The sequence below is a fragment of the Microcaecilia unicolor genome, chromosome 2 (genome assembly GCF_901765095.1).
Source record: "Microcaecilia unicolor chromosome 2, aMicUni1.1, whole genome shotgun sequence".
NCBI lineage: Eukaryota > Metazoa > Chordata > Amphibia > Gymnophiona > Siphonopidae > Microcaecilia > Microcaecilia unicolor.
Genome location: NC_044032.1, coordinates 518,260,562 through 518,288,508, shown reverse-complemented (window position 1 = coordinate 518,288,508; position 27,947 = coordinate 518,260,562). Strand labels below are relative to the sequence as shown.

Genomic DNA, 27,947 nt, shown 5'->3' with positions numbered 1-27,947 from the left:
ATACTGCTTATATGCGCCACGGCTGATATAAGGGGTGTGGCTACTGTGGGTGTGGCTACCATAGGGGGCAGGGCCATAGATGATGACCGCACCCATAATGAGTAGTGGTACCTTTTTTCCTACAAAAAAAGCACTGCTGGAAACTGTACTATCAAAAAGATATAAATAGGGTGGAGTTGGTACCGAGGGCAGCTACTAAAATGGTGAGTGGTCTTTGTCATAAAGAGTATGGGGACAGACTTAAAGATATCAATATGGAAGAAAGACGGGAGAGGAAATACTTACTACTTCATGGAAAGTATGGTTAATGCATGGAATGGCTTTCTGGTGGAAGTGGTGAAGACAAAGACTAACTGAATTCAAGAACGTTTGGGACAGGTATATGGGATCTCTGATGGAGAGGAAGGATGGTAGATGCTATGGATAAATAGACCGGATAGGCCATCTGGTCTTTATCTGCCTTCATTTTTCTGTTTCTCAAGGAAGTTCTGAAGTTTCCAGAAACTAGTTGTCCTCCGTTTCAGAGAATATATTATTTGCCAAGAAAAGTACAAGGGGTAGTTGAGTATATGGATCAGGATGCTGCTGACATGTCAGCTGATAGTCTAGATTTGGTTTACTAGAACAATCTTTAGATAATATTAAGACTTGAGTGACATTGTTGATATCCTTTTTAGGTCTCCTTTTTGGGTGAGAAAGTACAGATTTTTCCTGTTCCTTAGCATGTGTACCAGACCAGTCCAGAACCTGTGATTTATGTCCATTGACCAGCAGATAGAGACAGAGAAACAAAGTAGTTCCTTTTGATTTGCCCCTTAAGCGCACCATGCAGCCTTAGAATGCTCAGTATTTCTCTTTCTCCAGTGGATGGCGATGGTACACTCTGCAGGTCCTGGACTGAAAAGGAACAGGTAAGCTCCTGAACCAGTGGGCACTGGTTTAAGTATAACTAAATTTCCTCTCAGCATTAAAAATCTGCAATAAAGAGGAACAATTTAAGGAATCTTTGGAGGAGTCCAAGTCCCTTCCCTCTTACTCCCCCTTTTTATTTCCTTTGTGGGGTTGTCTTGCAGTTGACTTACCTTCAAAGAAAATAGAAAAGAGAGAAATTGCCTAATGTTGGGCATAGAAGTTGTGACATGGAACTATCAAGCATGCGTGGCTTGCTCTAAACAAATAAGGCATAGAAAATGAAGGCATGAGGAGCCATTTCATATACTACTTTCTGATTAACTCCTGAGGCACAGAGAAGGCAAACCAACTCAGATGCTGCTTTTCAGACTCCTGAGGCATGGAGGTGCTCACTCTCTCTGCTTTTCTGATTAACTCCTGAGGCAAGGAAGTGTTGACTCAGTTTTTTTTTTTTTTTTTTCAATTTAATGCTTGAGGCACAGAAAAGGCATAAGAATATAAGGAAGGAGAGGAGGTGCCAACGTAATGCTATTTTTTTTTATTGCATGGCTTTGCAAAACAGCTGAAGCACATCATGGCAGGCATTTAGTTGCTATTTCGGTTGCTGCTGCTTTTTTCAGCATCTTTCTGAACAGCCTCCGCTCCCAACAAGCAATCAAGCAAGATGGTGTCTGTTCATTCTCTGTGTGATACATGGCTGCATATTTCAGAGGTCTAAATGTGGGGCTGCTGAATTAAATTCCAGAGCTGGTGGCATTCAACTTCCCAGAGTTTTTGATTTAAGTTGGTATGGTGAGCGTGGCTGATTTTTTTGTGTGCAGATTTAGCAGCTGAGGTTTTTGTTCTTCCAGTTCAAGCTCCTTCTTCGCCTTCTGTACCATTAGCAGTGTTTTTTCTAGTTTACTGCCTGTGGTGCATTGAGAGATTGTCTTCTTCCAGTGGATATCTTAGTCTTTCAGGGAAGCCCATTCTGGCTACTCTCTGTGCACACCAAGTATTTTGTGCTGCGTTGTTCTGCTCCCTTTATCATGAAATTTTGCTTTTGTGAGGAGGCGTTGTTTCTTAGTGGAGAACACTAGCATATTCACACCAGAAAGCTTTGCTCTCTATTTTACCTAAGGAGGGAAGGCTCTGGAGTCAGTCACCTTATCTCGCATTTCTCTCATAAAATCACAAAAATAGGGGCCATTTGCACTCCCCTCCTCCAGGGAGAGCCCTTACTGAGATTAAAACCAGGCTATCTTGCATTGTTGTCTCCCCCTCCCCCTTCTTCTCATATCCCTTTAAGGAGGATATTTAAACAATTTACTTTCATGCTCCCTTGTCAGTCTCTCTGAATTGCTTAGAGGAATGTGAACTATTTTGTTTTTTCAGTTTGAGCAAAACAAAAAAAAAAGAGAAACCCTTCAAGGAGCTCCTATCTTGAGCGCTTCATGTCATACTTCAGATGTTTATAGAAGAGCTGCCTTCTCCTTCATAGCACGGTCATAACACCTCTGTTGCTATTCTGGCTGGAAGCATTGCTTCTGCTCATCAGTTGATGGTCAGTATCAATAGTTTTCTGTTTAGAAACAAAATAATAAGAAGACTTGGAAATAAGAAACCTCCTGGTAGGCAACAGGTTTTTTTTTTTTTTTTTCAATATATCTTAAGGCTGGTACCTCATCTGCTGCCTTGTATCTTGTAACAGCTATTTAAAATTAAAAAAAAAAAAAAAAAAAGGGCAAGCCGTATGAATGTTTTTCTTGGAGTCTCAGCATCAGAGTTATCCTGAAAAAGATCAGCTGTGTTACAACTTGACAGTGTCAGCTGTATTAGATCCTGACAGTATCAACTGTGGTACAGCCCTGAAGATCAGACATAGAGTTTTAAATTTAGCCTTGAATTGTACTGGTAGCCAGTGTAGTTTTTGCAAAAATGGTGTAATGTGGTCACGTCGCTTGCAACCTTTTATTAGTCTTGCTGCAGCATTCTGAATCAGCTGGAGCTGGTGCAGATTCTTTGTTGTCAGACCAGTGTAGATTGCAAAATCAGTCTGGATGTTATCGTGGCATACACAACTGGGATAAGATTTGCCTTCTCAGTGTAAGGAGAGAGGCAGCATAGTTGTCGCAAATTTATTTTTATTACATTTGTATCCCGCGCTTTTCCCACTCATGGCAGGCTCAATGCGGCTTACATGGGGCAATGGAGGGTTAAGTGACTTGCCCAGAGTCACAAGGAGCTGCCTGTGCCTGAAGTGGGAATTGAACTCAGTTCCTCAGTTCCCCAGGACCAAAGTCCACCACCCTAACCACTAGGCCACTCCACTCCAGCTCTTAAAGGTTGCTTGGATTTGGGGAGTCAGAGTTAAGTGTTGAATCTAACTGTATTCCAAGGTTCCTGACTTGTGATTCGAGGGAGAGTTCGTACTTCCCAAAAGAAATTTTGATGTCAGAATTTCCTTTGAATTGCAGGCCTTAACAATGGCTCCACATTCTTCAGAGAATTAAGGTTTGTTGTTTGATTTTCAATTTTATGTGCATTGGGGAGCCAGGTTACTTAAGGGATGCCTTAGAATGGTATTATCCTACTCAGGTATTGATGGGAGAAATTTGCTAGTCTGCTGCTGGGCGAACAATGATCTCAGCAATTGCTGGGCCAGGAGTATGGAGCCCATTACCTCCTTATTTACATTTGGAGTCTGACTACTTAAAGTTTCAGAAAGTCCTGAAATTCTCTCCTGGGTGACAAGTGTTTTGCATATGTTTTTTATGGGGCTATATTTTATATTTGGTGGGTTTGTACATTCTGTTTCCTTTTGGGGGTGTTTTGTGAGCAGCTTTAAACAAAATGTTTGCTGAGCAGGAATATGTATAAGAGAAAATACAAGTTCAGCCATTAAGTGTATGTGCTTACTTGAATGTCCCCCTCCCCCGACCAAAAGTTTCCACCCACTCCTGTGAGTGGGTTAAATACAAATAAATAAATATGTATAGCATCACCACATATTCTCCCTCTCTCCTATTCATGTACTGTACATTTCCTTTCTACCCTAAATCTGGCTCTGTTGCCATCCACATTTTATGCTTCTAAATTTTGGAGCGTAGGAAAGTTAGCCTTAGTAAGCTTTCAAAGTGGCAATCCAGGAGCATAACTCTCAAAGGAGCTCTTTTACTAAAGCATAACATGCACTAACAGACATCAGTGTCTAAGTGCCATGTGACCTATGGCATAAAATAGGACATTTAGCGCGTGCCAAGTTCTTTAGCCCATGAACTTTAGTAATAGGGCCCCAAAGTTAGGAGTATACATCCTTTGAATCTTGGGCCTGTAGTAATTTGACATGCACAGGAGCGTGACAGGCATGTTATCCTGACTGCAGCAGAACTGGATTTATTTAGATTTCTTGTGCTGGCAATGAACACACATTTAGGAGTCCCTTTATTAAAGTGTGCTAAGCAGTTGGGGCTAAATTAACATGCACTGTTAATGCACAGGCATGGTAGTCATTAATATGCTGTTGTGACAGTGCACACTAACTGCATAGCATGTTTGGGACAGGGAATGAATGTGGACTACACTTTGCATTTTGTGATGGTACTTCACTACATGCAGTTGACAAAGATGCACTCAACAGGAGACAATAAGCACATTCATGCTGACTGAGACGGCTCTTAAAGGCTTGTGTGTGTGGTAACTTTATGGGAACATACTAGGAATATTCGCAAAAGTTAGTGTAAAGGCTTTGCACTTTGAATTCATTTTTTGCATCTAAAGGATGGTAAGTGAAAAATTATTGCATTTTAGTATAAAGGCCCCTTAGTTTTCCTCTAAAATTAGATTAAATTGAGAAGGGGGCGCTTTTTAAATTTGTAATATGTTCTTTCAACTGGATTGTTAAGTAGTTTTAATATTTCTGGTGCTTTAAACACAAGTGTGTTTCTGTTTTAGCAGTTACATGTTTTGTCTTACATCAAACATTTGTTTTCTGAAATGTTATTTTATACAGCATCATTGTCCTCTGTGTTTCTCCTACAGTTTGATCAAGATCAGTGTTAAAAGCTGGCACATGTTGGTGAACCTCTGTTTTCACATTTTCCTGACGTGTCTTGTGTTTGTCGGAGGCATAACTCAGACCAAAAAGAACAGCATTTGCCAAGCAGTAAGTGAAAAGTGAAGATTAGAATGTATATTGATACTATGATTTTAAAAAAATATTGCTTGCATAATAGTTGTTAACATCTTCATAACTATCAGGGAGCCTTGTACAGAGCCTTTTAAAATTTGCATGATCTTATAATCGGCAGTTCTTCCTTGCTAAATATTTATATAATTGTAGTATTTATTTAAATGCTAACTACAGTATTCTACCTCTTTAGCCATCTAATCCAGATAGTAGTTCTATGCATGTGATACTGAGATCTATGCAAAATCATTTTAGGGATAATTTTATCCTAGTTTCCCATAGGGAAACTGGCTTTATACAGTAAATCATGTTTCTGTTTCTGTCCCAAACTTAAATATGTATTAACCCTCTGCTCCTCCCCCCCCAACACACACACACACTTCATATTTCTGCCAGGGGTAATAAGGCATCCATTTATCTGTGGCTTCTACTTATGTCACCCAGGAGCATATGATAAGGTGTGGAATATCTTTCAAGGATACTACTGAAACATGACATATAGGAAATCACAATAGAGACATTTCAACAATGGTGAAAGAAAGCCAGGAGTGTTTTAAGGGGAGAGCAGAGTAAAGGATGCAAATGATCACCGTCAACATCTAAGCAGCTTGTATATGCAAGGAAAAACACAATTTGAAGTGTTTGTGTTCAAATGCTAGAATCCTAAAAATTAAGATGTGAGAGCAAACCACCAGACTATGGAAAGTCATTGCTAGAATGTATTCCCCCGCACAACTTTACCTCATGTTCCGAAAAAGATAAAAACCTTCTTATTCAAGAAATATGTACTGTAATTAGACTTCTGTTCACCCTCAAAACAACAATTGTAACTCTCAGAGGATTGTTCTGACCTCTTTTCCCTACAAAGGTTTGTAAACTTCTTAGAACTGAAAAGATATTAGAGAGAGATAAGCCCTAATGTAATGTAATATATAGCACTGAATGAAGTGATAGATATAATAGGCATCTCAGAGACCTGGTGGAAGAAGAACAATCAATGGGACACTATTAACAGGATACAAATTATATCGCAATGATAAGAGTGGATCAATTGGAGGGGGGGTTGCGCTTATATGTTAGAGGGAATTGAGTCAAACATTCTACATGAAACAGATAGCAACGTGGAATCCTTATGGTTAGAAATTCCATGTGTAAAGAGAAGGAGTATACTAGTAGGGCTATATTACCATCTGCCAGGACAGAACGAACAGACAGATGATGAAATGTTTACAGGAATTATGAAAGCTGGCAAATTGGGCAATAGTATAATAGTGGATGATTTCAATTACCCCAGTATTAACTGGATAGCTGTTACATCAGGGAGTGCTAAAGCTAATAAAGGATCATCTGGTTCTATTTTTATTCACCAACTCCACTTTTTATTGACTCTGTGGTTTACTCCATTCGTGGAGGATTTTTCCTTCTCCTTCTTCTCCATGCTGAAAGTTGAGTGCCATTTATAGAATAGCGCTTGGTTCCAAGATTCGTACCCAAGGACTTACACCAAGTGAACCCAGGTATAAATCCCCATGCCTAAATTAGGTGCAGATCACCCGAATTCTATAACACTGCTTGCAAATCCTAGAAACACCCCTGACACGCTTATGCTCCTTCCATGGCCACACCCCCTTTCTGACCTGCGAGGAAAAAATTATGGACACATCTTTATAGAATAGCGACTTTAAAGATGTGCACATGAATTCCTATTAGTGCTACTAGTTGATAGAGCTAAATTATTGACACAAATTGGCTTGTTACGCAATTAAATTGTATGCACAATTTGGGAATGCACCCAAATTTCCACACACAATATTGAGCACTATATATAGAATTAGGGTGTGTATGTCCCTTTGCAGCCATTAGTCATTATAGCCTTTCTACGCCTACTGCCTCTTGCCTTCTTCTAGTGCAGCCTCTGCTTTTTTTCCTGTTTTCCACCAGATACTTTTCTCTCCTCCTTTCCTTTCAACCACTTCTTTTTCTTATTAGATTCTCTCTGCTGCCCACCCTGCTCCCTCCAAAAACCCATTCAGCTTTGTACACTGACAGCTCTCAAGGCCTCATATTTACTTGGGCTTCCCTGCACGAAGGCTCACTCATATACTTTTTTAAATGTTTGCTTTGTTGTAATTTTTAAACAAATATTCGAAGTAAAATAACTTGTACTGAATATCAGACACCACCCAAAATATATCTTAAAGGAAAAAAAATTTACAAACACTACTACAAATAGAAGCTGATTTTAATCCTCAAATTTAAGTGAAGCAAGAGATTGTCGTTTGGCAGGAAAACAAGTGACTAGATATTCAGCAACACTTCTAAAGGAGTAAACCCTAGACTGGATTAAAAAAAAAAAATCAAAGCAAGACGGCTTGTGTAGTCACAGTTAAGGATCTTCTAAACGGGTAGGAGACCAGTGACCGGTAGCCACGAACTTGTTAGTTAGAAACATAGTCAATTGAGAAGGTTAAAATTATATTTATAAGTTTGAATCTGATATTTAACTACACATTTACATGGAATATTTAAGAAAAACATGCCTTCTAATGCTAAAACCCTAGGGCACATTACAAGAAACTGACATCTACATTTTTGTGTACGTTTTGCAACGTGAGGAAATACTTGAACCTTCAAGATACAAAAAAATGGACGAATGATGTTTAAAATATAATTTATTAACCAATCCCTATCATATTCCATAGTCAGTGTTACTAGAAATGCGGAAGGTATAGCAACACCTTCCTTGGAAGATTCCAAAAAAGCTGTCTGGTCCAGGCCATCCTGAGTTATAGGAGACAGAGCATCTACCCCTTCACCTCTTTCTTTCCTCCTAGCAGACAGCAAATTAAAAAAAAAAAAAGAAGCTATGAAGACTGGAGTAAAGTCTTTGAGGGAACTTTTCAAGATTTCCAGCACATAATATTTAAACATTTCCTCAACTGATATTCCTGTCATTTTTGGAAATGTAATCAAAGATTTCTTCTACATACCATATTCTCCAGATTCTCAGTTTAAAGTTCCAAACTGGCATTGCCCTTTGTTAAGGAGACAGACAGACTTGCAGTGGCGTAGCTAGGGTAGTTGACACCCGGGGCCGGTCATTTTTTAACACCCCCCCACCCCCCCCAAATCCAGTACTAGGCATACCGAGAATACAAAACACTCAGGACCTATAGCGCAATTCTACCATACCATAAGCAGTCATTTCTACAAGTCACACAAGCATCTTAAACGCTACAGTGAGCACTAGAACATCAATTCACCTATTGTAAAACGAAAACAGACAGATTAGTACAGATTGTCGATCCTGCACAGTCAATGCCAACCGAAAGCCATGTCTTTTTCACAAACACAGATACACCCTAATCCACTATAGAATAAGTAATCATAAACTTTCTATTTAGACAAAAATTAAACTGAACCCCCGATGCCAGACTCTGCATACAATGCAACACCACAGAAACAGAAAATGTCCCCTAGTACTGTGCAAAATATAAAGACAGTGGATGTAAATTTGAAAAAACTAACAAATACAATCACCACTTTACAAATTAACAAATAGAAATAAAACAAATATAGAAAATAAAATACCATTTTATTGGACTAATACATTTAGCTTTCAGAGGCCAAAACCTCCTTCCTCAGGTCAATACAGTATAGTGCTGTTATAGTATCCTATCCTGACCTAAGGAAGGGGGTTTTGTTCTCTGAAAGTTGTCAAAATGTATTAAAAATTAGTCCAATAAAATGATTACCTTATTTATATGTTCTATTTATAAACATTTATTAACACATAAACACAGATACAATACTATACCCTAAAGCAAAAAAATAAAAAATATATATTTTATTTACAGTTCGTTGTCTCTGGTTTCTGCTTTCCTCATCTTCTTTTCACTGTCTTCCTTCCATCCAGCATCTGTCTTCGCTCTTTCTCTGAAATCCAGTGTCTGCCCTCTCTAATGTCCCTTCCATCCAGTGTCTGGCCTCTCTCTCTGCCCCTTCCATCCACCGTCTGCCCTCTCTTTCTGCCCCATCCATCCACCATCTGCCCTCTTTCTCTCTCCCCCTTCTACCCACCATCTGCCCTTTCTCTCTGCCCCTTCGATCCGTCTGCCCTCCCTCTCCCATCCATCCAGGGTCTGCCCTCCCTCACGCTCCCCCCCCCCTTCCATCCAGGGTCTGTCCCCTCTCTCTGCCCCCTCTTTTCAGCCCCCTCTTCCCACCTGCACCTAGTTCCAGTTCCAGGCCACATCTCCCACCTGCCACCCTTTTCAGCCCCACTATCCCACCAGTCCCCAGCCCTTTTCTCCCATCAGTCCTGGGCTTCAGCCACTTCTCCCTGTCCCCTTTTCAGCCCCTAGTTTCAACCCCAGCCCTTTTCTCTCACCAGTCCCGAGCTTCAGCCCCAGCCAGTTCTCCCTGTCCCCTTTAAAGCCCCCAGTCCCCACAGTTTCAGCCCCCAGTTCCAGTTTCAGACCCCTTCTCCCATGAGCACTTCCCTCCCCAGTCCCCTCTGAGCACCCCCACCCTCCCCAATCCCCTTCTCACCTCTGAGTACCCTTCTGAGCTCCCCCACCCTCCCCAATCCCCTCTGAGCACCCCTACCCCTCCGCAATCCCCATTCTCCCCTCTGAGCACCCCCACCCTCCCCAATCCCCTTCTCACCTCTGAGCACCCCTCCCCAATCCCCTTCTCCCCTCTGAATACCCTTCTGAGCTCCCCCACCCTCCCCAATCCCCTCTGAGCACCCCCACCCCTCCCCAGTCCCCATTCTCCCCTCTGAGCACCCCCACCCTCCCCAATCCCCTTCTCACCTCTGAGCACCCCTCCCCAATCCCCTTCTCTGTGAGTACCGTTCAGAGCTCCCCCACCCTCCCCAATCCCCTTTGAGCACCCCCACCCCTCCCCTCCCCAATCCCCATTCTCTCCTCTGAGCACCCCTCCTCTGAACTCCCCCACCCCCTCTCTAATCCCCTTCTCCCCTCTGAGCTCCCCCCCCCGACCCAGTCCCGTCCCCCCTCCATTGAGAGCCACAGAGCCCTCTTCTCCTGCCACTGCCTGCCTTTTTTTTTTTTTTTTTAATCCGTGCAGCCACGCAGGCAGCGCTTTGCGTCTGCCCTGTGTGTGCTCTGAAAGAAGTAAATCGCCAGTGCTGGCGTCGGGCCTTCCCTCGATGTCCCGCCCTCGAGGAAATAGGAAGTTTTACCAGGGAGAAAATAGCTGTAGTTATGGTCTGATCATCCAGTACTCCTGATAGAGGTTTAAACCCCTCGTTCTCTGCAGTAGTTCCTTATTTGATGACCCCTCTACTGGATAAACTTCCTGCTACTCTCTGGCCACTTAGTTGTTCAGCCATGGCTCTCGCAGGAGTCACAGCCACTGCCTGCATTACAGATGGATCTATTGCATTAGAGCTCAGTGTGAATCCCGCAGTGGCCCTTTCCCCCTCTGTCTAGCTAGATCCAATAGCAGCTCTCACAGCTTGGAGGCCAGTAAAACGCTTCTGTCCAAGAGCAGAGGGGGGAAGCCACTTCTTCTCTGCAGCTCTCAACAGAACTCCGGCAGATGATATGGCAATAAAATCCTCCATTCTAGTCTGCAGAAAACAAGTCGAGGTAACAGCCACTAAAGCATCTGGCCATTTAAATCACTTTAATCAGGTCAAGACAAAAGTCAAAGGTTTTGTGAACTATTCCCACATCAAGTATTATCTGTGCTATATGTTATATCCTTGATAGTTTTTAATTATCATACTTCCAGTTTTATAACTTATTTCCTGTGTATTTGGTAGCATACTTTGTCTGGGTTGGATTTTTTTTATTTGTTTTATATATTGTTTTTGTTTCAGGTCGGAATAATTTTACATTATTCTACTCTTGCCACGGTCCTTTGGGTAGGAGTTACAGCGCGCAATATCTACAAGCAGGTCACAAAGAAAACAAAGAGAAGCCAAGATCCTGATGAGCCACCACCTCCCCCACGACCAATGCTTCGGTGAGTCTGTGACTTGCTGACTTGCCTATGTCACAAGTCTATGCCTGTATATCTTATACACTGCTTCCAGTCTGTGACTGTATTCATTTATTTATTATGATTTATTTAGCGGCTTTTTGAAAGAATTCATTCAAGGCAGTGTACAGTAAGAATAAATCAAACATAAGCAATAGAGAATTGCAGCAGTAAAAATATTCAAGTAACAATACAAAGTATGGCATAGTATACTACTTAATTCATAATAAGGTATACAAAAGAAAACTAAATTATATAAGAAATGATCCAAACAAAATTTAAATTTAAAGAATGTTGTGCTAATTCTTAAGAAGTGCTCAGTTCAACCGTCTGTCATAAGAATAGTGACTGGCTGAGTGGAGAACCATCATCGCACCGCTTCCAATCTCATAAATACAGCATAAATAAAGCTGCTACTCTGTGTTAATATAGAACGTTCTAATTATATTTTATATAAGTATAATACTTTAGTATGTGTTCCTAAATTGCTGAATATAAGCACAGTGAGCAAGTTAGAATAACATCTCAAATATAATCCAAAAAATAAGTCCATACAAAAGAAAAATCAAAAACAAATTGGCCACACAAGTCACTGTGCTGTGCTTATTTGAAAAGTCTGTGGTCTTTTATCAGAGCGCTACAGAGATGAACAAAATGTTAATTTGCCTAGGCGGCGTAGGTACATACTCGGTCCAGGATCTTCACCCGTTTAAAACAATCCCTTCAAAGAAGCTACACCTTCAACGAACCCCAGTGTTCAATTCCCTCATCCCAAGCTGATTTTCGAAAATCTTCATCAGGAGAAAATAACAAATGGGAAACTCCCGAAAAATCCCGATGAAGAGTTTTGAAACTCATCTTGGGATGAGGGAATTGAACATGGGTCCATTGAAGCCGTAGCTTCTTTGAAGGGATTGTTTTAAATAGGTGAAAATCCTGGACTGAACATGAACCTACACCGCCTAAGCAGATTAACCTTTTGTTCATCTCTGTAGCGTTCTGATAAAAGACCACAGTCTTTTCAGATAAGTACATCCCAGGGCCAAGATGCTCGAGGTCCTGGACTACACATGGCTGGGGTACTCAAGGAAGCCCTCGTCAGGAACTGGGAGTCCCCTCTTGTCGTTCCCTGTCAAGCCCAAGAAGATTGACACCCAGTATCGGATCCACAGTGCGCCTGGTTTTGATAAACCTCAGTTGCCTCACAATTCTCAAAAGGGCAAGGAATTTGAGGAACTATTCCTCGGTGCCCCCAGGTAGAGAAGCTAGAACCCTGGATTCTTTGGGGATGAAGATGGCCGAAAATGGACATGTGGTAAAATAAAAATTGGCGCGCATTCATTTTGGGCCTGAGACCTTATCGCCACCCATTGACCTAGCGACACACGTTAACCGGGCAGTAATGGTCTACGCACATACAATTCCAATTACCGCCTGGTTAGCGCTGCTTTCCGGCACACTTAGTGAATGCGCATAAAAATTGAAATTACCGCCCGGGCCACGTAGTAGCCGAGCGGTAGTTCAAAATTGATGTGCGTAGGACGTGCGCATGTGGCTTAGTAAAAAGGCCCCTATATGAGGCGTATTTTCAAAGCACTTACTTACAATTTACATAGTATTCTATAGAACTTTGTAAGCCTAAGTGCTTTGAAAATGAGCACCAATGGGTAACTTCTCTTTGAAAATTGGATTTTAGGCCCATAGTTTCAAAAGGCCCATGTGTTTGCAGGTACCATGGGGAGTGTGAAAATTGCCCTTGCATGTCACGTTTACTTCTACAGTATTCCCCTTAGTTCGCTACCTATAGCATGGTGGCAGCTGGATGCTAGCCACTCCCTAAAGTGCTGCAGTCACCTAGTTTCAGCAGGCATAAGTCCTGGCACCAAAATTGGCACTCAGTGCTATTCTGTAATGGGTAAAGATGAGCACCCATTATAGAATAGCACTGAGTGCCAATTTCGCTGATTTCTTTTTTTTTTTTTTTTAGCTGTTTTGTATTTAATTATAAATTTAAAATAAATAAATAAATAAAATCCCACCAACACACAGAAATGACAGATTAAAAGAAGCTGCAGACATTAATGCCTGTTCACCAACCCCACTCCAGAATACATGTTCACCTAAATTGTGTTTAAGTATGTTCTTATCACCAAATGTGCTTTTATAGGCATAATCTGTGGAGTAATTTTAGAAGAAGTGCGTTTGGCTCATAAAACAAAGTTTACGCAAGAAGAATTGTTTATAAAATTACTGGCATAGTGATCCGATCATGAATAGAGTCCCCTTATATCAAATACCTTTTCCTGTTAAGCAGAAACATATGGTATAATGGAAAATTATTACTGTTTAACCAATAAATAGTTGTCCACAAGGTGGCAGGAGCTGATTGTTGCTGTGAAAAGTCCAGTGATATTTTCTTGCTACAGGTTGCCTTTAATTTTATAAGCTGAGCGATGATAATTAACTACTTTATTTATTTATGGAATGATATTATTTGTCTTCTGTGTGCAAAGTTGAGAACAATACATGTTATGTAAATATTTAAGGGTTTCTTTCAAAAAAAAAATTCAGACCATGTATTTGCAGTCAGCATTTTGTATATGTGTGCATATATGCACGTTTGCATATGTGTGTGTGTTTGTGTGTAAATAAATAAATGGATATAGATATATATGATACAATTCACTATGTACTCTATTTCCATTCTTCTTCCTCACATACAGATGATCAGAAGCAAATGCCGGCGCTAGAGGCTTTTAGACCATACTAGCGCCTGCGTTTGCTACCACCCCATGCATGCAAAACAGAGCTCTTAGGGCAAATAGCATGCAAGTGCATGCTAAAACTATTCATCCCCAATGATTAGCGACCAGCGCGCCAAACCCTATGCCAGCTCCAAGCTGGCGTTAGGGTTTGCAGACCAGTGGGGAGGAATGGTGAACCCTGTCCAGCATGCATTTGCATGCTAGCAAGCCCCCATTCCCCCCCAACGAAGCAACCCTCCCAGGAATCAACGACCCCCACCCAGGTCATCCCAGGATACACTGGGCAGGGCTGGGCACCGCCATTTTGCAGGTGGCATTGAAGGAAGAGGAGGGGAGCAGGCTACCTCCCTCCTCCAACTCAAGGTAGGGGGGTAGGGAGATTGACAGTGGCCCACTGGACCACCAGGCACCCCTTGCTAATTCTGGGGGGGGGGGGGTAGGTGGGGGCTAGAGACCCACCGGATCTCCAGCCCTCCCTGAACTGTTGTTGGGGGTCGGGCCACCAGGGACTTTTTAGAAATGCTGGAGGGGGGTTGGAGACCCACCGGATCTCCAGCCCTCACGGAACCTGTGTCGGGGGGTTGGGGGACCGGAGGTCTGCTAGAGCTCCAGCCCCCATTTTGCCTTGCTCAGGGCAGGGGTAGTTGGGGTCTGGTGGTCCCATGGACCTCCTGCCCCTGTGTTTGACAGGTCTGGGCTTTTGACAGCCTAGACCTGTCAAACAAGTGCGGGAGGATTGAATCCTCCCGCACTTTTACCCCATGATCAGAGATAATTGCGTCCTTAAATTTACATGTCATTATCTCTGATCCTGGGTCCAATAAAGCCCCATGCTGTTCCAGCGCTATTTTTAGAATGCTATTTGGAACAGCGCAGGGTTTTGATCATCTGCTTGTCATTTTCTAACACTTACCAGTGCAACTTTTCCTTTTCTCCCTTGCTTCATGTATATTGTGCTCTTGTTCTCCTCCTACACTTTCCCAACTCCCATTATCTCCTGCAGCCTTCTTGTGACCCATAGCTCTCAATTGGGATCAGAGACAATGTGGTCTCCTACAGCAAGTCATAACTGGGGCTAAAGATACTGCCATCTCCTGTAACCTTGCAATGTTCTATATCTCTGTCAATGTTTTTCAAGCCAGTCCTTGCGATACTCCCATCTATTCAGGTTTTCATGATGTTTCCAGTGATTATGTATGACACAGATCTGCATGCATGTATGTGCATTGATTATAAAATTTGCTAGTCTTTTGCATACTTTCAGTTAATTTTGTGTTGTTATTACTATGAATACACATACATTCATGTAGATGAGTTTAACTATATCATCATACCTACTAATATATTTTATTTCCCTTCATTGCTTTACTAATTAAATTTAATGTTGTGAAATGTGGTTTTGATTCAGCAAGAATAAATATTACTGCTTTACATATTGCACTTGCAACATAGTGTGCAAAGGATATAGGATATAACTTTATTGTAAAAAGTAAAGATTATTTTGTGCTGTTTTAGTTTGACACTAGCTATCACATTGCTATCAATCACTGTGAAAAACATTGACTTTGTGATATTAATCGCACCCACCCAGACAGATATGATTTATTAGTTAATATGACAGTATGTGGCTTCTCTGTTCATTTGAGCATTACCATGACACATCTGGCATGAGTACTGCCAGCCAAAATACTGCCATCAGCATGAATTGACTTCTTAGAGAGAGCACATATTTTGCTTTGGCAGGTACTTATATATTTATTTTGACCAAGTAGTTGCCTTTTTTTTTTTCTCTCTCCCACCCCATATATTTATATATTTAGGACTTCTAGACCATTGTAACACTGTGTGTTCACCGCAATATACGAATCTAACTAGACAAAAGAGGATCATTTTGTAAAGTATTTTTTTTTGCATATGTGGCAAAGGTGTACAAGTATGTACGATGGCATGAGTATGTTTACGTTTACTATAGGCATTGCTGAGTGCACAGTCTGGATGGAATGTGAGCAGAATTTTAGTAGTAATAGAATTTGCAAGTACATGCATTGATGATAAAATATGCTAGTCTTTATGCGTGCTTTCAGTTAATTTTGTGTTATAGGGATCTTGTTGATTAATATGTTGGGCTTTGTGTGTTTGTATATTACTTTTTACAAGCCGTTAAGCCCATTAAAACGGGCAATATTTTTTATTTCTGACATATAATGTAAAATTTGATGAACGTAGTGTGTATTGCTTGAAAGGATGCGGGGAAAAGTTGGGGGTACAGAGAGAGTGACAGTGTGTATGTGTGTGTGAGAGAGAGAGAGAGCTGCTAGGAGTCCCTGTGACAGTGGAGGAGCATTTGCTCCTTAGCCAGTTTCAGGCAGCAAAGCAGGGCTCGTTTTTGAGTAGCCTGCCCCCCTCCCCCATACATCTTCCTGTAACCTATATGACGTATGGTGCAGTATTGTTGGACTTCAATGAGTTCACTGTATGTGTGGTGTGTGTGAGCGACATGCCTGGGATACATTCCCGGCATCGATGTCCCGCTCTGTGTGTGTGTCTTTGTGTGTAAGAGAGAGAGAGTGTGTGTGTGTCTGTGAAAGAGAGAGAAGAAAGTGTGTGAGAGTGAGCTCAGAGAAAGAGAGAGATAGAGTTGTTTGAGTCAGCAAAGCAGGGCTCGTTTTTGAGTCACCTGCCCCCCTCCCCCATACATCTTTCTGTATCCTATATGGGGTATGGTTCATTATTGTTGGACTTCAATGAGTTCACTGTATGTGTGGTGTGTGTGAGCGACGTGCCTGGGATCCATTCCCGGCGTCGCTGTCCCGCTGTGTGTGTGTGTGTGTGTGTGAGAGAGAGAGAGAGAGTGTGTGTGTCTGTGTGAGAGAGAGAGAGTGTGAAAGTGAGTTCAGAGAGATAGAGTCAAAGTGTGTATGTATGTGTGTGTGTCTGTGTGAAAGAGAGAGAGTGTGAGAGTGAATTGAGAGAGAGAGTGAATTGAGAGAGAGAGCCTCCGAGTTCCAGGCCTCCCTCCCTCCGAGTTCCAGGCCCCCTTGGCCCCCTCCGAGTTCCAAGGCCCCCTCCCTCCGAGTTTCAGGCCCCTTCCCTCCCAGTTCGTCGTCATCGCCCCCCCCCCCCCCCCCCCCCGAGGTCCTCTCCATTGAACTCACAGCGCCTCACCTCCGAAAGCGCAGTAGGCAGCGAGCGGCAGATCACCTCCCTTCGGGTTTCCTTCCCTCCCTGTGTGCCGCCCTCGTGTGATGTAACTTGGGCAAGGGCAGGACGCAGGGAGGGAAGGAAGGTCGAAGGGAGGTGATCAGCCGCTGCCTTCTGTGCTTTCTGAGGTGAGGCGTTGTGAGTTCAATGGAGAGGGCCGGCGGCGACCCAGGGGGTGGGGGGGAGCGGCAGCGGCAACCTCTGGGGGAGGGAGATGCCCTGGAACTGCAAGGGAGGGGCGCTTTCGGAGGTGAGACACTGTAAGTTCAACGGAGAGGGCCCACGTGCTGGCGTATTGAAGAGAGAGGGAGAGACGGGAGCAACGTTAAAATAAACCGGGAGCAGAAAGCTAGAGTTTCTGGCTGCGCATCAGCATGATATTGTATACGTGCCGCTGTCAGCCTCTAAGAACGTCGGAATTTGAAACAGATCTGTGACGTGCGCTGTTCTGCACATCTGCGGCACGTCGGTCACTCTTCATTTGTATAGTAAGATTGTTGATCATAAACCTCCTAGAATGGCAGATAAGCGGTATATAAATTCTATAAATAACCAGACAAAAAAAATTTGCATCATCTGTCTCCCAACCAGTCAGAGTGATGTTACACAGCTTCTAAACCCATGTAATTCCAGCACTAATGATCCAGTACAGACTGAGATATTATACATGGAGAATGTAAAAACTTTGATGTAATACAGCATGTGGATCAACATGATATTGAAACAAAATTGGTGCAGTCTCTGCTAGTAATATTTTGAGCAGTGAATTACAAGCAATGGTATACACCAAGATGGACATTTTTGAAAGAACATCCAAGTCAGAATTGAGACGTCCATCTCAAGGTCATTTTCGATCAGGAATAAAATCAGGTTTTCCTGTTTGAAAACATGTGAAAACATGTGAGAACATCCAAAATTAACAGCATCTTCCAAAATAGCGTTCAAATTATGAACACCGAAAAACCCAGGGCAAGGACATCTGGCAGCATTTGTACAAAAATGGCCACACAGATGTCCCTGCAGAGCAGAGGGGCAGCCTAATGGTTAGTGCAGTGGACTTCAATCCAATACACTCAGGTTCGTATTCCACTGCAACTCTGTTATTTTAAATGGTGAGCTCTCCAGAGACACGGATATACCTACTGTACCTGAAAGTGCACCACCTCAAATTTTCAGGTGTCTTTAATATTTAGGTACAGTAGGTCTATCTGTATTTCTGGAGTGCTCACAATTGGTAAAAAAAAGGAGAGCTGAAGTGGGATTTGAACCCCTGGTTTACAGTCCATGGCACTGACCATTAAGCTACCCTTCAGACCTGCTTGCTGCTGTGTTCAGAATGCTCATAATACCTGATGCTGACAGGGAGCCTAGTTTCTCTTTCCAGTGTCACTTTCAGGGGTGAGGGAGGGGGGTCAGTAACCACTGGAGGGTTTAAGGAGGGGGTCATGTCTTAATCCCTCCAGTGGCCAATGGACCGCTTCTCAGTCAGGGCACCTTTTTATACCCTGGACATGATTAAAATAGTTCTGACTTAGGACACCCTTCTTTTTTTGATTTGGACGTTTCTTCCTGTTCGATTATCGCTTTTGGATGCCTTATATTTGGGCTCTCCCACAGCACGCCTCCTTGTTATTTGGGCAAACTGCAGAATAGGACGTCCAAATTCTGCTTTTCAAAAATCATGATTTGGACGTTTTTGGCACATGGACTTTTTTTGACAATTTTGAGACATCCATCTGCTTCAAAAATGCGGACATGCATAAAAAATGAAATTACCACCCGGGCCACGTAGTAGCCGGGCAGTAACTCCAAATTGACGCATGTAGGACACACGTACGTGCCTATGTGGCTTAATAAAAGGGCCTCTAAGAAAGCAATCACAATAAAATTCTGAAACCACAGTTGGAGAACCCAAGAATGAAATAAAACAAAGAAGAATAGGAAATTTAGGAAAATGGAGGCTTATTATGGTGTTTTATCCTGAAGTGAGCTTTACATATCAACTAAGCCAGTCCTAAGGGAGTAGAAATACCAATTAGAATTGGAGCCATCCTAGTTTCTGGAAAAAAAATTTTAAATGGTGCAGTTCAACAACTATTACCTTGATACTTCACCATACATTTACAGGGACATTAAAGGAAATAAGCTGCTCCCAAAGCTAACACCTATTGACACACATTGCCAAAAAGGCTTTACATCTGCTCTGTGTTGCTTTGGATAAATCAGGAAAAAAACAACACACTTGAACCACAAAATGTAGTCTCCTTATAACAAAAGTACAATGGAAGAATCCAGTTCCTATCAGGTTCTAAGGCGAAAGTGACAATCAATGTTGCTTTAGCAGATATTAAAACAGACTAGGAGTTTCCAAAAACTCCATTAGATCTAAACTCTCTGCTTCATTCCTCCTTTCACCTTCTTCTTTGCCACCATTGCCTGTGGTAACATAGAAAACCCTTGTAAGTGGGGGCACAGAGTCTTAACCATATCTATAGATGAAATTAAAGGAGACTTAGAGAAGTTCAAAAATCTTAAATTGAATCTTCTATGTTCTCCATAACTTCAATTCTTTGGTGGACCCAGTTCTTATCTTTAATTAGTTCCTGCTGAAACACATGAATTCTCCCCAAGTCTTTATCAATCCCACTAAACTCCATGTTTTTCCAAGAGTTCTCAATGCTGTCCCACTTGCCCTTTGAGGGAAAGTAGACCTTCCCCAATTTTATCCAAACACAAAGTCACTGAATGTTCCAAATTCTCAATGGCTTTACATAGCTCAGCCAAAGTTCCAGTTTATTCCTCCTCTGAACAGTTCTCTGTATACCCACTGAACACTCAACCGATGGTAAGCCACCAGGAGCCACACCTGGTTCTGGCTTATTCTTTTCAAACTCCCTCTCTTACCCCCATCAGGTCAGAGGGGTTGGAACTTGAAGCAGTGACACATTTTCAGCCAGAATGGCCCCACCAACACCAGGGACCACTGTAGCGCCTTCCACATCAGAGGCTGTTAGAAGTCATTCTGGCATGACCGGGAAACCCGGTCTCGGAGGAATCTCGCATTGTTTGGGACTTAGTGAAGTTAGTTCCCAGCATCTCTGGGACAGTTCCTCAAAATGCTGCCTTAGTCTCCGGACTGCAGCACACCAACTCCAGGTGAGGCAAAGCTCCAAATTGAGGACTGGACCAAGGTCGGAGTAAAGCTAGACCCAGGCGGGTAGGTAGTCACCTTCACTTATTCCTTCCTGTTCTTCCCCATTCTCGAATATTGAACCACGGAGCTTAGTCAGCATCTGACCTCCCTGACGCTATCTTGGATTCTTCATTCAGCCTGGGTTTTATTTTGTTTTGTTTTTTGTATGCATAATAGCACAAGTTGCTGGGGATTCCAGACTCTACCAGCTGAAAAAACCCCCAATGGTATTCATGGTGACAAACTCTGCAAACTCTAAGAGGAACTGCCTTGCTTAGCAAATTCTTATAATGGGATGTGCCTTTGGCTGTATTGGTCATTTGAAGTATCCTATGTAGTCCATCTCTTGAAAAGTTTGGAAACTCCTGGTATGGATATTGGATGATTCTGCAAATATCAAATCTCCAAAAGGATAGACGTATAATCATGTATAAAGTGTTTACTCCCTCTGGGTCTATACAAGTATAGAAGTTGTATGCTAACTCCTTTGCAATCAGGTATCTATTATTGGTCAAAGGACTCTTGCTCTTGCACCTCTCTCTAGTTCTGTACCCACTCTAGTCAGTGCACAATCATTAGTGACCTCACAAACATTTAGAGGACAGGTACTTTTTCTTAGTACCCTGCCTGGTTTTAAGTTGAAACGAAGTCATGAGCAGCATTAGACATTTTCTTTCTTTTTCTCTGTTACTTTGAAACTTTGTTATAGAATGCCTAAATTAGAACTACCAGTAATTAAATTGTGCAGGGCAGTTTTCAAAAGCCATTTTCTCATGTAAAAGGCTATTTCCCTGGGTGAATAGACAGTCTGAAAATTATCCACCCAATATATTGCTAAAAATACATCTTCATCAAAGCATTCCTGGGGTAGTTTTCTAGTCAGAACTCTACACATTGCTACCACTGCTGGACTAACCCTATCTGTAGAAAAAGTTGATGCAGATTTCTTTGGGTGCTTTTTGAAAGGGAAAGTACACGTCTCCTTTGAAAAATGGTGCAAAATGCATAGATTGCTGACTATGCTTGCTTACACAATTTTGTATTGCTACCATAATGGTGATCGTGCTTCTTTGTAGCTTGTACAAATAATCAGGTGAACAAAAAAGTCCTTTGCTCTCTACCAAAAAAGTCATATAATCACCTTATCGTTGGGGAAAACGTTCTCATCCTGCTTAGAACTAGTAAAATTATCTTCTCTAACATGGGCTTCAATCTTCTGAGATGCCATAGGAAGAGCTGGAGACTAGCCACCAAGACAGACTGAGGAGATGGATGCTATCCAATGGTGTCTATTTAAATTCCACAATAAGAAAACGTTGACTGAATAAACAATGTTTATGTTAGGGAAGGAAAAGTCTCAAAGAGTTCACAAATCTTACTGATTTACAAAGCTAGGTTGATCATACTGATCGGCATAAACCTTCCCCACAAAAGCATTAAGCCTTATTGTGAAAAAATATTTCTTCAAAGAATTATTTCTAAGAAATAATTAAGTGATTTGTTAGGATTTTGTGGGGAAGATTTTTGCCGATGATGAAGTACCGAACAGTATGATCAACCTAGCTCTGTAAATCAGTAAGATGTGTGAGCTATTTGAGGCTTTTCCTTCCCTAACATAAACATTGTTTATTCAGCCAACATTTTCTTATTGTGGATTAATTTTTTTTTTTTTTTTTTAGTTTGTTCAGTTGAAGTTCTAACTCCACACCCACGTTATTTTGCTTTAGTATATTTAAATGCCACCTGGGCTACCTTGGACCACATCCTTCTGCTCTGCCACCAAGGGCCCAGCTGCTGGTTTTGAACATACTGGATGCCATTCAGCCACATAGTTCAAATCAGTGCTTATACCGTAGGATGCAGAGAAGGATAATGTAGCCTGAAGCATAACAAATGCACTTCTGTTGCGTTCTGTGGTGGAGTGCTGTGTAAAAGAGTGCATGTGTTGTGGTAATGGTGGGAGTTTATGTAAAAGAGGATATGATACAGTTGCTGAGAGGGGGTACATTAAAGCAGTGATTCCCAAACTTGGTCCTGGAGGCACCCCAGCCAGCCAGTCAGGTTTTCAGGATATCCACAATGAATATTCATATGAGAGATTTGCATGCACTGCCTCCACTGCATGCAAATCACTCTCATGAATATTCATTATGGATATCCTGAAAATCTGACTGGCTGGGGTGCCTCCGGTACCAGGTTTGGGAACCAGTTCATTAAAGAATGACTGGGGGTATGATAGAGCAGCTGGTATATTTATGAAAGAGGAGATGAAATGTGATTGAGCTGCTGGGGAAGTATGTGAAAGTGGCTGAGGTGGATAGTGGAAGAAGGGATGTTGTGTGTGTGTGTGTGTGTGTACGGACATCTGGATTAGGGATAAAAAGGGGATAGAAGAAGAGAGAGAAGGTAGACTTGAGGGCAGTGAGGGAGAGGAGAATTGTAGCAAAGAGGAGCAGAGCTGGTGCTAGGTGAGGGACACCACCCCCAGAACCACTATCTCCATATCCTCTTCCCTCTATTTCCATCCTCATCCACACCCCCCACCCCGTTTCTAGTCCTTTCTCTTCCTGCCCTCCCCATCCATCATTATCCTCTACTCCTTATCTCTGTCCCCTCTGTTTTCCTTTCCTTTTTCCTTTCATTTCTTTCCTCACAATTTATATTTGAAATTACTTGCCATAAAACTTCCAAAGAGAACAAAATGAATTATCCAGACAAAGCAAAATTGGAAAGCAATTTCATTTTATTATGTAAAATATATTCATATTATTTAATAGTAAAATAATTAAAGTTAATGCTAATGTGACACAATTGCTGCAGACCTAGTTCCATGCAGGGCTGTGGAGTCAAAAGCAATTTTGGGTGGATTTCAGCTTCAAAACATATTTGCTATATATTATAACTTTTTTTTTTTAATCATTTTATACGTATATATCATTGTCCTGGATCTAAAGTACTGATAAATATAGTAACATACTAAATGTTGGCAGATAAAGACCTGTATGATCCATCTAGTCTGTCCAACAAGGTGGCCAGAGTTGAATCTGGCATTCTACACAGGTTCCACTTCTTCATTAATCTCAGTCTCTCCTTGCCAATTTTGGGTCACAGACCGTAGAAGTCTGTCCGGCACCAGTTCTACTTCCCAACTACAGAAACTGTTGTCAAAGCCCACACCATCCTTCGTCCTGATATGTTTTTTTCCATTTACAGGACCCAGACCGTAGAAGTCTGCCCGGCGTTGGTCTTACTTCCCAACCTCTGAAGCTGCTGTCAAAGCTCATACCTTAGGCTACTCCTCAGACTTTGCTCTAGCCATTAGGCTACTCCTCAATGATATGTACCAGTACTTTAGATCTAGAACAAAGAATTTAAAGCCTAATATCAGGAGGAGTCGGAGAGTAGTAAAACAGAGGAGTCAGAGTCAAAGGTTTGGTGTACAGCGTCCACAGCTCTGGTTTAAAATGATACCAGTGTAATTTTTCATTTTGTTTGTTTTATCCCAGTCGCCATCTCTAAATTTAGAGTATATATGTAGTCAGATTCCTAGAACTAAAACTGTCCTGTAAGCTTAATTTGTACAGAATAAGAGACCACTGAAGCAAAAACACTTGTTTTTAGGTAAAACTATTATGCTAAAATGTTCAAGGCTGTTAGATTAATAATCCTAGTTCATAAGTTTAGAATTCTATCCTACAAGCAAGATGTTACATGAGCATCTTTACAACTTATGTCTCAAACGTAGAAGTCATTTTCTACAATTTCTTCTGAGTTGTCAGATTAATCTATTCTGTAAAATTAAGAAATTGTTTACATAAAGAACAATAGCCATTTTGGGGTCCATTTACTAAGCCGCAGTAAAAAGTGGCCTGTGGTAGTGTAGTCATGTGTTTTTAGGTGTGTGCCAGGCCAGTTTTTACTATGTCTGTAAAAAAGGGCTTTTTTTTTTAATGGGATGGGAAAAGGGCATACGGTAATCTGAAACCAGCGCACACCTAAAACCAGCCTGAACCCTTAACCCCACCCATTGATCTAGCAGTAAAGGCTCACACTCTAAACACGCAGTGACCGGTCAGTGCGAGTCATCTTCCAACTACCGCTGTACATGGGCGGAAATAAATAATCATCCAGGCATTATGGGCACGTGACAAATCTGAAATTGCCACAAGGGGGCACAGTAGCCTGGCGGTAGTCTCATTTTCGCATGTGCGTAGAGCCTAACGCACCTTTGTAAAAGGGCCCTTTTCTTATTTCGGTACAAGATCTTCAAAATGATCAATTATACCAGGACTCCCCAAACTTGTCCTGGTAACCCATGTTTTCTGAATATTGAGAAAGAATAGCCATAATATCAATTCACACACACTGGAGACTCAGGGCCTCTTTTACTAAACTGCGCTAGTATTCCTGGCAAGTAGTATCAATTCGCATGGGCTGCCTTGCATTTGCCACGTGGGAATTGCTAACGCAGTTTAGTAAAAGTGTATGCAGATTTATCATGTTCATATTTATTGGGGATATCCTGAAATTGCACGGCAGTGGTGTCGCTAGAACAGGTTTGGAAAGACCTGCATTTGAATTTTGTTCCTGTGTATTAGTTCATTTGGACATTGTAAGTATGTCATTTTTAAATTCATTAAACACTTTTTGTGTTCTGTTTATATTAGTGGATTCGTTCAGTGTTTGGTCCTTCTTTGACATGAGAACCAGAGAGTAGCAGTGGAACTAATTTTCCAGGAAGTTGTTTGTAATTGAGCTGTATCATACAGCAAAAATGAGTGAACTATTGGGTACTAGTAAGCCTACTAGAAAAAGCAAATTCTTGATAATGAAAATAAATTATACAAAAAATTACATTGAGCCACCTTGATGTATGCTGGGTATTTTTAAAGAATTTAAAAATAAGAAAAAAAGTTAGTTTCTAACTTAAATTATTGACTTTTTTCCATTTAGATTTTATCTAATTGGTGGTGGTATCCCAGTCATAGTGTGCGGAATAACTGCAGCAGCTAATATCAAGAATTACGGCAGTAGACCTAATGCACCTTAGTGAGTATTGCATACAGTTGTGATTGCATTTTTTCTTCTTATTTCTGGAGATATATGTGGTGATTGTAGATAGTATTTTGCAACATCTTCACGTAAGCAAACTTTTGTAAACTAAAAGGCATATACCTAGTTAATATATTATGTCTTTTACATTTTAGTTGCTGGATGGCATGGGAACCCAGTTTAGGAGCCTTTTATGGACCAGCTAGCTTCATCATATTCGTAAACTGCATGTACTTTCTCAGCATATTTATACAGCTGAAACGTCACCCTGAACGCAAATTTGAGCTAAAAGAGCCAACTGAAGAGCAGCAGCGCCTGGCAGCAAACGAGAACGGTGAATCAAACCGTCAAGATTCTATGTCTCTCTCTTTAGTGTCAACATCAGCACTAGAAAACGAGCACACTTTTCAGGCTCAGCTTCAAGGGGTCAGCCTTGCTTTGTTTTTATATGTCTTCCTGTGGAGCTTTGGAGCTTTGGCAGTGTCATTATATTACCCCATGGATTTGATTTTTAGTTGCTTTTTTGGATCTACCTGCTTAATCCTTAGTGCCTTCCTTGTTGTGCACCACTGTGTGAACCGGGAGGATTTAAGACATGCCTGGATATCCACCTGCTGTCCTGGAAGGAGCACCTACTCTGTTCAAGTTAATGTTCAGCCCTCAAATTCCACTGGGGCTAATGGTGATGCCCCCAAATGTTCCAACAGCAGTGCAGAATCATCCTGTACAAATAAAAGTGCATCAAGCCTAAAAAATTCATCTCAAGGCTGTAAACTAACAAACCTGCATGCTGCAGCAGCAGCAGCTCAGTGTAATACTAGTCTTCTACCTCTGAATACTACACCTCAGCTCGATAACAGTCTGACAGAGCATTCAGTAGACAATGACATAAAAATGCATGTTGCGCCTTTAGAGGTCCAGTATAGGACAAATGGACACCCAAATCGGCACCATAAAAACAGAGGTAAAGGACATCGAGCCAGTAGACTCGCAGTGCTCAGAGAGTATGCATATGATGTCCCCACGAGTGTAGAAGGAAGTACTCAGAGTAGCCTGCATAAGAACCGACAAGGCAATACTGAAGGGCATTCAAGGAATCGAAAAGTTTACTTGGCTTATCGGGAGCGTCAGTTTTCTCAGTGCCAACAAGATAGCAGTGATGCTAGTGGTACACTTCCAAAATACAACAGACATTCAGAAAAGGTGGTTGTTACAAACAAAGACATGCTAAGGGAGCCTGTGGTAGTTGAACTTGAGAGTCAACAAAAATCATATGGCTTAAATTTGGCAAATCAGGATGGACTAGTGAAAGACAGTGATCAGGATGGACCAACAGGCAGCACAGACAGCACTGGTAATATTAGAACTGGGTTATGGAAACATGAAACTACTGTGTAGCATTTCTGGAATTCTTTACTGCCGGAGATTTGTGTGAACTGTAATTTACAGACATTCCTTTAAGCTGAAGTATGGTCTCAAGAGACAGTTTACAAACATTTGGTATTTTGGATGAAAAAAGAATACCTGGTATGTGGAAAATAACTTTTATAACAACTATTTTTTTTATCTTGACAGTTTTTACAAAACTACAGCTTTAATCTGTGAAAAATTTAAAACATCAATGTATTTTTAAAAGAAAAAGAGCAGGAAATTTTATAATTCAGATATGTAACATTCTAGGACCTGCCATGTCCACAGAACATTTCAGATTTATATTTGAATATGTAATAAATGATGTGTTTTCCCAGCAACAATTTTGTGTATGCAATGTCTTTTCTGTTGTCTGCGGGTGGGGCTTCAGATAGTAATACCAAGCTTCCCTCCTATAACTGTGTTCTGCAGCTGAAAGCCCTCCAGATCTAAGAATGAGAGTAAGAATAAAGTACTGTAAATGTAAATGAACAAACAAGAATCCAGTAGATGTACATATGGTACTGCATAAAACTCATTGTACACAAGAATCTTATCGTGGTTCCGTTTCTGCAAAAGCACAGCCTCAGATCGAAAATGGATCCCTGGCTCTTAAATACCCATGCAAATGTTTAATTTCCTACCAGTCAGTGAAATATGTATATTTTGATCCTGACCAATTGTCCTCCTTTATAACAGCTAGAAGAGCTCTTATATAAGAAAAAACCGAATAGAAACCTGTCTGAAACTCAATTTGATGTAAAGATTATTTTCCTTTCTCTCCTTTATAGGACTATTGGACTCTGGTAGTGGACTTATATGAAACTATAGAATTATTTAATCTGTGTACAGATAATTTCCCTTAGAATTATTACCATAGTGGAATTTTTCTTTTGCAAGTGATATGCTTGTATAAAATGTATAATAATAAAGAGATTAACGTTTAAAGAAAATGGATCCCTGGCAGGAAATGCAGGCTCTCGGGTCAAATAGTGCAGGTCCAAAAATTTCTGCAAAAGCACAGTGTCAGATCAAAAATGATTCCCTGGCAGGAAAGCAAGGTCTCAGCTCCAGGGGCATAGCCAGATTTCGGCGGGAGGGGGGTCCAGAGCCTGAGGTGAGGGAGCACATTTTAGCTCCCCCGGCACCGCTGACCCCCCCCCCCCCCCCCCCCCCCCCCCCGCCACTTTTGACCTTCCCCCGGCGCCCCTCTCCTTTCGACCACCCCTTCCCA

At 41.6% G+C, this 27,947-nt stretch overlaps 1 protein-coding gene across 1 annotated transcript in view; it reads left to right on the top strand.

Annotated features, from left to right (window-relative positions):
• Positions 1-27,626, top strand: part of ADGRA3 (adhesion G protein-coupled receptor A3) — a 203,271-nt gene extending 175,645 nt beyond the window's left edge. The window contains exons 16-19 of the mRNA XM_030191235.1: positions 4,933-5,056; positions 10,932-11,077; positions 25,205-25,300; positions 25,459-27,626. Coding sequence (XP_030047095.1) covers positions 4,933-5,056; positions 10,932-11,077; positions 25,205-25,300; positions 25,459-26,701 — 1,609 coding nt within the window. The 3' untranslated portion in view covers positions 26,702-27,626. The remainder of the gene's footprint in view (positions 1-4,932; positions 5,057-10,931; positions 11,078-25,204; positions 25,301-25,458) is intronic.
• The last annotated feature ends 321 nt before the right edge of the window (positions 27,627-27,947 follow it).